Below are 10,998 nucleotides of genomic sequence, written 5' to 3'. Positions count from 1 at the left end.
TCTGAGTGCCCTGCAGACCCTACGCCGGTCCCTCCCCAAGGCGCTGCTGCCAGTGACTCAAGCCAGCGAGCTCCTCCTATGTGTTAGAAAAGGAGAGTTCATTCCCTGGGCGTCTATCCCTAGAAAATGCACAGGTGCAGAGTGAGATGGGCAGTAGGGTGACACGTTCACCGAGACGAGGGGGTGACGCTCAGCACATATAAAAAAACGTTAAAAGTATACAGCTGGACCGAAGGCATACCAAGTATTCTTTGGAGTGTGAACAAAAGTGCAAAACAGCCAAGGCAACGGCGCAGATGGGAGGAAGCAGAGCTGCCTGCACAGCGGGATGACCAGGCTGCAATGTACATGGGGCGCAGCACACGTGTGCGAGGAGTGTGGACACACGTGCACAAGGGGTGCAGACACATGTGTGGCAGGTATGTACACACCTGTAGCCGGGACCATCTTAGGCAGAAGGTGTTCCCAGCAAGACACACGGTGAGAATTCCATGTGCGTAGTGGTGTGGGGCGACTGTGAGCCCCACCCATCTGGGCGCCCCCAGAAGGCTGCAGACTTCCAGAGCTGGTTCTCACAGGCCCCCTACTGGGAGGAGGGTGCAGAACTGGGTGTCCATGCAGCTCAGACATCAGGGGGTATGCTAGCCGGACCTCTGTCCCATGGGCCACAGAGCATGGTGGTGACCTTGAAGTCTCCATCAGTGTGTGTTAAGGCAACAATGTCGTCAAACCCAGTCAGAGCGGGATACCAGACCTCAGCCCATGGGGACCCCCTCTTGGCAGCTGACCTGCCCAGGGTTCTCTGCAGTGGCCTCAGGCACACACAGTGTCCTCATCAGCTGGCGGCAGTGCTGAGTCCCCCAGACAAGCTCCTCAATGACCCCTGGAGCCCCTCAAACCCTCAAACCAAACTGTTGCCACTGAGTTGATTTTGACTCATAGTGACCCTACAGGACAGAGTAGAACTGCCCCATAGGGTTTCCAAGGAGCTGCTGGTGGATTTGAACTGCCAACCTTTTGGTTAGCAGCCTAGCTCTTAACCTCTGTGCCACCAGGGATCTCCCTCAGGTGCCATTAAACCGTCCTGGAAGGAATCCTCCTCCTAAGGGGCACCGTGCCTGCTCCCCACTCTGCCAGTTCTGGAAGTTTCTCTCCCTCCAGCTCATGTCCCCTCAGGACCTGCTATTAGTCCCACCCCAACAGGGTGCCCCAACTCAACACTACCCCTGCTTGTGCTTCTGGGGATGCAGGGTCTCCTCTGGGTGGGCTTCTCCATGTCTCCCTGGCCCCACCCCATCACACCACCTCCATCAGAGAAGCCCTCGTGGCTCTCTGTCCCTCTACTAGCTCTTGGCTAGGGCCCAGGTGGAGCTGCCCCTAGGAGGGGGAATGAGGGAGAGTGGGCCTGTGACAGCCACACGGCTCCAGCTCACCTGCCTTCTGACCTGCACCAGAAGGGGGAGGAGGTGGCCCACCCACCCTAGCCCTCCTCACCCACCCCCAGAAGGGGCCCCACATTCTAAACAAGAGAGGTGAATGGGAGGGTCAGGGAGCATGGACGCAGGCAGCTGATGACCATGTGAGGACAATGTCCACCGGGATAGGGTACCAGTCTGCACAGGGGTGGGAGCACGGAGCCTTGCCATCAAGCTGGGGGGCCACACAGGCCACATCTTGTTAGGAGCACCCCAGATGCCTGAGTTCTCCCCTGCGGAGCTGGTCCTAACCCCACCGTTTAGGAAGGGGTCCATGAAGTCTGAGGTGTTTCAAGCCCTTTTGATTTTGCATCAGGAGGCCAAGGGGGGCCCATGTCCACCGTTCTGGACACTGCTTACAGCTTGGTGAGTATTAAACGGATAGGGACATCAGGGCTTCTACAAAGATCCTTCTGCACCCCCTTGCCCACTGGGCTTTCTGCGAAGGGTTTTAGAAATACCTCAGGGCCAGCTTTCTTCCCACTAAGAATTCCTCAACAGGAAGGCAGGGCACTTGCCCTAAGGGGGTCTCCTAAATGTGGGGGGCAGGCAAGAGACAGAGCTTCCTCTCCATTCCCAGGGACCACCCCTGTATTAGCGTCTCGACTCTGTCAGGAACTCCAGCTTAGCACGCAGGAAAACTGATCTTAAATAACTGAGCCAATTGGCAAAATGCACTTCACTCCCTGGTGGCCTGGTGGGTGGCTTCTCTGGACACAAGGTTGGGGTGATTCACACTCAGAGTTTAAGAGGGAGATTCCAGGGCTTTTCATCACACATGCCCCCTACAGAGGAGGCCTCGGTGGGCAGAAACCTGTGGGGGCGGGGGGCTGGGAGCTGTGAAATACCAGGTCCCAGAGCCTAGGTGACTCTCGAGCCTCCAAACAGGTTTGAGACAAGCCCCCTCCAGGAAGGGGGGTGCCATCAAGAGGCCAGCCTGGCCTTGTGCACCTGTCCAGCCTCCAGGTGGGGCCCCGTGTGGGGGAGGAGAAGGATGAGTCTCCACCTTCTGGGGACACTCCAGCCTGAGATTCTACCAGGGCACAGGGAGATGGACCAGAAAACACCAGGTGTGGAGAGAGGCACCACAGAAGCTTGGGCGGGAGGGTAATGGGGATGGCCAGTGTCCAAGGACGGCCCAGGGAGCTGACAGCAGCACCAGCTTTGGCTGACGATGGTGCCAGATGGGGTCCCCACACACCACGAGGCTTCTCTGCACCCACCGAGCTGCCTCTGGGTTTTCTGGGAACCATCACTGTTGAAACAGCCAGGTGGGCCCTCTACGCAGTAGCCTGAGTGGCCAGGACCCCATCCCCAGGGTGCGCCAACATTCCAGTGCCACCTGCAACTGCTAAAATCATTAATTCCCTCTTTGCCCCTGCCAAAGACTCAGAGACAAAGGTCTGTCAAAGTCAGGAACAAAGTGTGCATGTGTAAGCATGTACATGTGTGCATGTATACAGTGGCACGTGTGAGCACACGTGTGCTTGTGTGCCCTGCGCTGCATGTGGCCACATTTGTACGTGTGTGTAGGCATGTGTGCGAGGGTGTGCCCTGGTGTGTGGGTGTATGAGAATGTGAGTGCATGTGCACATGTGTGTACAACAGCATGTGGAGGAGGCAACAAACATGCTTGTCTTGAGAAGTGTCTGCCACATTCACCATGGGATGGCTGCTGGCTCTCAGCCACACCAACACAGTCACATGAAGATGGGCACACACACTCCTGTCACACACACACGCATGCACACTAAGGGAGTCCAGAATCCTGCCTAGAAGCTTCCAGCCTCTTTCCTTTCTCTCCTCGAAGGCAGGGACCCAGCAGCAGCAGGTAGGCCCTGTGGGGAGATGTGCTGGATTGCGGGCCCCCAGGAGGGATCCTCCTCCCATTGTGTCCCCAAATGGCCCCAGCCCATCCCGTAAACGGAGCTGTGCTTCTCTCTTTCCATTGACAACAGGCTGCGCCCTAAGCGAGACCTGCCTGGCCAGGCACCATCCATGAACCAGCAGCCAGGGTCCTCACTCACAGAACATGCCCAGTACGACCTGGGCTCCCGCTGCCTTAGCCGCCCTGCCTGCCTTGGCAGCTCTGAGACCAGGGGCTGTAACTTCCGTTTCCAGGAACACACGGCACAGAGGAGCGGGTGACCGGACTCATACCTCCTCCTCCTCCTTCTGGGGTCCTGAAGCTGGGGTGACTGAGATCAAACTGTTCCCCTGCCTGAAAGCCTCTGAGGAGGCAGCCCCAGCCCAAGAGGGAGGGCAGTGGGGGCTCAGCTGGGTCTCAGCCTCGCCCTTGGGGAGGTGGCAACAGGAGGGACCGCCCAGTCTGCCTGGTCCTGTACATCCGCAGAAGAAGTACCCAAGGGTGTCCACACTGCAGGGGGCTTTACGCCACTTCAGGGCCCAAGGGCAAGAGACACAGGGGGAGGTGCAGAGGGGCTGTGCTGTCTCCGTGGCCCAGGGCTCACTCCTGGCCCTGGCGACCTCTGGGCAAGCACGGGGGACTGGGGCAGAGCAGCCAATAGACAAGTGTCCTGTGGTAGGATATGGTGGGGGATTGGGCAGAGTCAGGTAGCCTTGGGATGGGATGGGATCCATTGGGATGGGTGAGATCCAGCAGAATCAGGCAGGATGGAGCAGGATCTGGGGTGCCCTGACGGCTGGGAGGAGGCATAGGCCTGCAGTGGCCTGCTGCTGACTCTGCTTCTCAAAGGTCCCGAGGGCCCAAGCCCCCCCAGAGCAGGGTCACCTGACTCCTGGCAGCTGCTCTCCAGACCCTTCCCAGCAGCAAGAAGACCTCCAGCCACAGGCTGTCCACAGAGCCAAGCGGCTCAAGTCAGAATTGATTTAAAACAAAGTGTGACAAACAGCACATAGTTTTTCTCTTCATGTTCTTGGGGGTGTTGGCTGTATGGGGCTGCGGGCTGGCCTCAGCCTGGCACATGCCTCAAATCCACCAGGGTGGGTCACTAGCTTCAGGGACCACCAGGTCCCCAGCCCTGTAGTTCCCACCATTCCAAATGCAGGTGCCTGCTTGACACTGACTACAAGGGGGCCAGCATGGGGGTCCCGGCCACATGCGGGGTGGGCAATGGGAGGTTCCGACTCCCATGCTGAGAGGCCCAGGAAGTGCCTGGGGGTTGGCCTCCACATGGTACCTAGCAGTCACAGCTGGGGCTGGGCCAGGGGATGGGAGGGGTGGTCAGCAGGAGGGACATTCTGGGAAACAGCGCTGTCTGTCCCAGAGGGAAAGGCTGGGCAAACCCCTGCTCCCGACAGTGTGGGGGAGACCAGCCTGGCACTCTGGAGCCTGGTCCCAGCTGGTAATGGCATTGCCCTCCCCAGGTCCTGTCAGGGCATCTATGGGAGCAGATAGGTGGGGCCCCAGGTAAGGATAGGCGTCTACGGACCCCGTCCAGTGTGGTGGCCAGGCAGGCCCCAGACCACTCAGCAGCTGAGAATCTTTCCACCCGTACCCGGCCACCTGTCCCCAGGACTCCAGACTCACACTGCTGCTGTCACAGCTTTCCCCCTTGGCGACTGGGTCTTTGTCGAGGTGCTGGCCACACGCCGAGCCCAGCTCCACGCAATCAGAGAGAAAGAGGACAAAGCGGGTGCCTGGCCCTCCACTTCCCCAGTGTCACTGGCTTTCCCCCGCGAGGGTCTCCCTTTCCGGTGTGTGTGGAGGCAGTAGCTCAAGGCCATGCTGGGAGTACCCCTTCCCCAGGAGAAAGGCCATGGGCAGATCTCAGAAGGTCACTGTGTGGCTCAGGTCTGGTCCCCAAGGCCTGGACCCTCCTCTGCTCCAGGACCCCAGGGCGGTGAACTTACAGCAGCTTCCACCATGGACCCCTCAGGGACAGGAGGGGACAGAGAAGGTGCTGAATGGCAGCTTTACAGATCGGACATCTGAGGGCTAGGAGCAACGTCTCACCAGGGCTGGCTGGTGCCAGCACAGGGAACTCAGAGACCCAGGTCCAATGTGGCTGGCACCCACCATCCTCCCCCTCAGGCCTCTGGGTGGCCAGCCATCTACTGAGAACAACCCTGTTGGGAAAAGCCTGCCCCTCGCTGCCCACTGCACCCAGGCCTGATCCCCTCCCCCAGCCACCCCTCCAGCCCCACAGCAGGGGGAAATGGACTGGCCGGCAGCCATACAGGCTCCTGGGGCCTCCACGCCCAGCAGCCCTTGGTCCTTGTTGGAAACAGGAGCTGGTAAAGCCTCATTGGGTGGCATCTGAGCCCATTCCCACCCTTGGCCCCATAAGAGCCAGCCAGACCCCAGCAGGGTGGCCTCCCCTGGCCCAGAGACTCTAAGAAACGGGTCCTCCTGGAAACCTCAGCACAGAGCCTACAAGGGTAGCGGCCGGCCACATGGCCTCACTTCCGGGAGCCGGCCCAGCCCAAGTCACCGAAGGGGCCCTCACTGGTGGCCGAGCGTGGTGGAGGCCCACATGGGGTGCAGAGGTCAGAGTCCGTGTCCGACTCGCCCTCAGCGATGTAGGGCCTGACCTTGACGCAGGGCGCCACAGCTGTGTAGCCACCAAGTGCGTCTAGCTGCTCCTTGGACTGGGAGATGCTGAAGCCGCTGAAGGAGCGCTCCAGCTCCTCATGGTCCACGGACGGGATGGAGATGGACGTGTCGCTGTCCCGAAGGCAGCCCTCGGGGGGCCGGGCCACATCCTCGTGCCGCAGGAACTCCGAGCTGGCCCGGTGGATTCCGCTGTAGACAGACAGCGAGCGCTCGTGGCTGGGCGGTGGTGGAATGCGCACCAGCGCACCAGGGTCCCCCACAGGCGAGGAGCTGGGGCCCTGGCGGGGGCAGCCCTGTGGCTGCCACGAGGTGGATGGCGGGCATGGGGTGGGGGGCGCAGCGGGCGGTGCCGCGAAGTTCTTCTGGCCCATGGTGCTGGTGGAGCGCACCACCTTGACGATGCATCCATTCTTGCCCAGGTGCTCACGGCTGTCCTCAGGGCTGTGGTACGGCGGGGCTGGCTCGGGCTCCTTGGCTCCAAAGTAGGCCTCCGTCTCGGTCGGGGGGATGCCCATGCGCTGCATGTAGATGTGCACCAGGAAGTCCAGCTTCTTCTCCATGGACAGGACCTAGCGGGGGGTGGGGGGTGCTGCATCAGGCTGCTGCTCCAAGGAGAGGGTGCGGACCCAAGAGACCCTTCCCCATGCCAGGCTGGCCCGAGGCATGGCCTGAGCCCATAGTCAGGGCGTGCCAACTTCGAGCTCCAAGGGGCCCTGTTTGTCCCGGCTGCCCCCACCTGGGGCCCATGTGGGACTAGCCAAAGGGAAGGATGGGCCCTTCCTTCCTTGCTCGTTGGCTCAGGCAAGCAGACCCTGGACAAGAGTCATGTGCAAGTGGTTTCTGAGGATGGGGGGTGGAGAAGCCCAGCCAGGTGGGGTTTCCTGCAAGTTCTATAGAGGTAGTTGGCCTGACTCTGCAGAGCACCCAGGAGCCCCATCCCAGGCAAAGAGGGAAAAGCAGGAACCCCTGGAGCCCGAGGGCCTGGGTACACTAATGCTAGGATGGGGCCTCATGGAGCCCCTGAAGCCCAGAGAGCCTCCTTGCAGAGCCCCCAGAGCCCACCTGCTTCAGAGTTCCCCAGGGAGTGCCCCGTAGGCCCCAGCAACATCCCCGTGAGCCCCCTCAGCACCCCTGTGAGCCCCCACAGCACCCCGTGAGCCCCCACAGCACCCCCATGAACCCCACAGCACCCCCATGGCCCCCACAGCACCCTGTGAGCCCCCACAGCACCCCCATGAGCCCCCGCATCACCCCATGAGCCCCCACAGCACCCCGTGAGCCCCCACAGTACCCCCTGTGAGCCCACAGCACTCCCCCATGAATCCCCACACCACCCCCTGTGAGCCCACAGCACCCCCACGAGCCCCGCAGCATCCCCTCCCCCATGAGCACCCAGTGCCCACCTGCTTCTCCACCTTGCCCAGTCGCCCCATCATGCTGGGGTCCTCAGGCAGCTCTGCCTCAGCTGGACCCTTGGTGCGGTCTTTGTCAGCCATGGCTGGGCCCCGGCCCACAATCTGGTCCACTCTGCCGGGAAGAGACCCCCCCCACAGCATGAATTGGTGCTGGAGTGGCCGGACCAAGCTACAGCCCCCAGACCTGGGCTGCCTTCAGCCCAGGGCACCGGAAACCGTGTCTCGTTCTTGGCACCCAGTTCCGACACCCTCAGGGCTCACCCCATTGTTCCACCCCAGAGCACTTGGCACATTAGCCAGGAGTAAAGTGAAGGGAGTCTACCGGACCAATTGCCCCTCCCCCTCCCGCACCCCTCTCAAGCCGGGGCTCCCAGACCTGCCCCCGAAAACCCAGATAAGCCTGAGTCCTCAGCCACTCCTGGCTCCTCCTGCCATCAGCAGTCACCGCGCCCGCACCCAGCAGGGCAAACTGAGGCCCAGAGGGTGGAGAGACAGCCAGTGGGCGCACAGCATGGGGGCTGGGCCACATCAAGACCTTCCCCTGCTCTGGAAGACGCCCCTGCCCGCCACACCCTCAGCTTTACTCCTACATAATGTGCCACAGAGAGGAGTCAGTTCAACCCAGAGTCTGGTGGGCAGAGAGCTATGTCTGAGGAGGAAACAGGAAGCTCCATGCACAGAGCTATGTCTGAGGAGGAAACAGGAAGCTCCATGCACCAACAGGAAGGGCAGCACAGAGCAGCCAGGGACCACCACACACAGACAAAGGAGGGGGACGAGACAGAGCCGCTGCCAACCAGAGTCTGCCTGTGTGCTCAAGTGTGCATGTGTGTGTTTGTGCATGAGTGTGCACTGTGTGCGTGTATGTGCAAATACACACAAGTGTGTTTGCGTATCCCATTGGAACGCAGCTGAGCTTATCGCAAACTAGACCACTGGGTCACGACTGCCAGGAAAGGAAGGTGGCTTCTTTCCCTTGGGTATGGGGTTTATTTGACCAGCAAGGAATCAGGATCCCGGGCAGGTCACACTGGCTGGGAGGTGTCACATCACAGGGCTCCCCTGTGCACCCTGAGAGGGCCTGCAGGGCTCGGATGCATGAGGAGCCGCCCCAAACCTGCCTTGAGGCCTGTGGAGTTCGGTCCAGGCTGTGGCTGAGGAAGACTTGGAACATCTCCAGCCTGAGCTGCCCTAGACTGACAGACAGATGGCAGGAAAGGGCCTGCACCAGGGCAGCCCTCCCCTGCTCATCTTTCCTCTGGAAGGAACGCAGAGGGGCAGGGCCAGGCCAAGACCACAGGGCACCGTGCCCACCCAGCCAATTCCACCTTCCTGGCTCGTGGACTCTGCTCGCCCTCTTCCCTCTTTGACAGGGGCTGGGACACCATCTCCCTTGCTCCAGCAGCGCCTGGTGTCCCTGATGGGGGAAAGGCAGCCCTGCCCCTGCCCCAGGGCCCCTGCCTCCAGTCTGCCCCACTCCTGGAGGTGGGAGGGGGGGAGGCGGGATGCTTCTCTCTGTTGCAGGAGCAGAAGCTGGCCGGTCCCAGCAGCCACGGTGCAGCCCGCATGCTCCTGGGCTCATGCACTGACTCACGCATGCAGGGCTGGGGGCCTGGCTCCAAGCAGATGCCATGGGAATGGGGGGCACTCTGGCCTTTCCCAGGGTCTGCACGATCCAGTCACAGTGCTCACCGCCTCCGTCCATGCCACATGACGCCGCCTGCCTACTTGTAGATGGGGGCCAGGGCCAGGACCCGACAGGGGTTGGGGGCCAAGAGGGGCCTCTGGGGAGCCTGGGCTGTCTCCTCCCCAGGCAGGGAGCCAGGTTTAACCCCACACAATTGACCCCCTTGGGCTGGGGGAGCCCCGCTATCCTCCGGCCCTTTCTCTTGGTGAATCTGTGTGTTCCCAGATGCAGCAGCTGGGGGGTCTGTGAGGAGGCAAGGTGCTGAGCAGCAGGGCCTCTGCAGCTCCCACTTGACTGCCCCAGAGTGGGGAGGGTCTGTGTCTGGGGCACAGCATCCTTGGGCCTTGGACAGGGGACGGCAAGCACAGCCCAAGGCCTCCCTGTGAGAGAAGGCTGCCCGGGAGGGAAGGAGAAACAGACCCTGCCCGCTCCCGAGCTGCCCTTTCATGGGGAGAGGCCAAAGGTCATGGGACCAAGCTGATTGCCACCCCCCACCCCGGTTCTGGGCACAGAAGGGGATCATCAGGCCCCCCTTAGACACTATCTCTGTCCCAGGCTCCCTCCCCCTCAGCCCTGCCTTGGCTCTGTCTCTCTCTCCCTTAGTGGTTAACTTGCCAGAGAAAGGGGAGGTCATAGCTATCATGGAATAGTCCCAGGGAAACAATAAGGCTCATAAAGATCCGAATCCCAACTAGAAGTTTGCCCTTGCTGACTCACCCCCAGCTGTGCCTAACCCTCCTTCTGCTATCAACTGAGCGTCTAAGCTCCTTGTTTACTGATAGTAGTAAGATGAAGGCTACAAACAACCAAAGCTCACAGAGTTGCTCGGGGCCGGGCCCCCCACCGATGTCGCGGTCACCCTTCATGGTGGCTGCGTCCGTGTCACACACAGGACAGAAGCACGGGGAGAGACATGCCCCCCACCCCGAGGTCACACAGCCACCAGCAGCGGGATCCAAGGGGCCACACATGCAGACCTCAGTTGGGGGCCTCTGCAGAGGTGAGTCTGTGGGTGCTGGGCTGGGAAGGTCACCCTCCTGCATGTCTGGCCCTGGAGAGGCTGCCACCACTTCATGTATAAGCCACCAGCCCCAGGCGGATGTCACCCAGAAGTCCACAGAGAGGAGCCTGGCTCCCTGAAGGACTCTGCCAAGAGAAGCCGCAGGACAGCTTGGCTCTATGGCACCCCGACAAGCCCCACTGGCTGTGGAGGTGGCCCTTCCCCTAACACTGCCTTATGGGGAGGAGAAAACCCCAAATGCCACCATCCCAGTGGCTGGTGAGCTAGGCACCGCGTCATGTGGCCTGGAGTGGAGGGGCCGGTCCACAGAGACAGTCCAGGGTGCTGGGTCCTAACCTAGGAGAGTACTGGGGTGACTCTCTCGGAGGGCCTGTGGGTCCTTTGGTGGGGTACTTCTTGTGCCGGGGAGTTGAAGGGGGTGGGGGACCCACAATCATATCTATCCTGGCAGAGTGAACAAGAAAAAAGACACCAGCAAAATGCATCATGTAGCAACACGAAGGAGAGGTGGCCAGAAACTGGCAAAAACAGAAGGAAAAACCCAACTGAAAACCACATGGTGATATTCCTCACAAATATATTCTGCTTGAAACAGAAAGCAGTTGGCCCCACACTTGCTTGATCTTGGATTTGCCAAATCTCTCCAGTGTTCAAGCAAAGCGCTCGGCTCGGGGAAGCCAGGGCCCAGCAGCTGTACGCCCTCACTGCTGAGCCTCCCAGATCTCTGCCGAGCCGCCAGCATGCAGAGCTGGAAGTATACTTGGAGCTGGGCAGCAAATACCAGAGGTGTGGGCCACAGACAACATGTAACTCATTGTCAGCAGAGAACAGAGACATCCTGCTCCTGGGTGGTTTGTTTAGTC

The 10,998-nt window shown here is 60.7% G+C and overlaps 1 protein-coding gene across 8 annotated transcripts in view; it reads right to left on the bottom strand.

Annotated features, from left to right (window-relative positions):
* Positions 1–1,537: 1,537 nt before the first annotated feature.
* Positions 1,538–10,998, bottom strand: part of KCNQ2 (potassium voltage-gated channel subfamily Q member 2) — a 58,774-nt gene continuing 49,313 nt past the window's right edge. For 7 of the 8 annotated variants that reach the window (XM_049869499.1, XM_049869500.1, XM_049869502.1 and 4 more), the window contains 2 exons: positions 7,416–7,539; positions 1,538–6,581 (listed from right to left, as the gene is read on the bottom strand). In XM_049869499.1, the coding sequence (XP_049725456.1) occupies positions 5,859–6,581; positions 7,416–7,539 (847 nt within the window). In that variant the 3' untranslated portion in view covers positions 1,538–5,858. Of the gene's footprint in view, positions 6,582–7,415; positions 7,540–10,471; positions 10,580–10,998 lie in introns of all 8 variants that reach the window. The other variant, XM_049869506.1, reaches the window with a different exon arrangement.

The sequence above is a fragment of the Elephas maximus genome, chromosome 25, assembly GCF_024166365.1.
Source record: "Elephas maximus indicus isolate mEleMax1 chromosome 25, mEleMax1 primary haplotype, whole genome shotgun sequence".
Lineage (NCBI taxonomy): Eukaryota > Metazoa > Chordata > Mammalia > Proboscidea > Elephantidae > Elephas > Elephas maximus.
The sequence above is the reverse complement of the archived record's forward strand: the minus strand, read 5'-3'. Positions and strand labels throughout refer to the sequence as shown.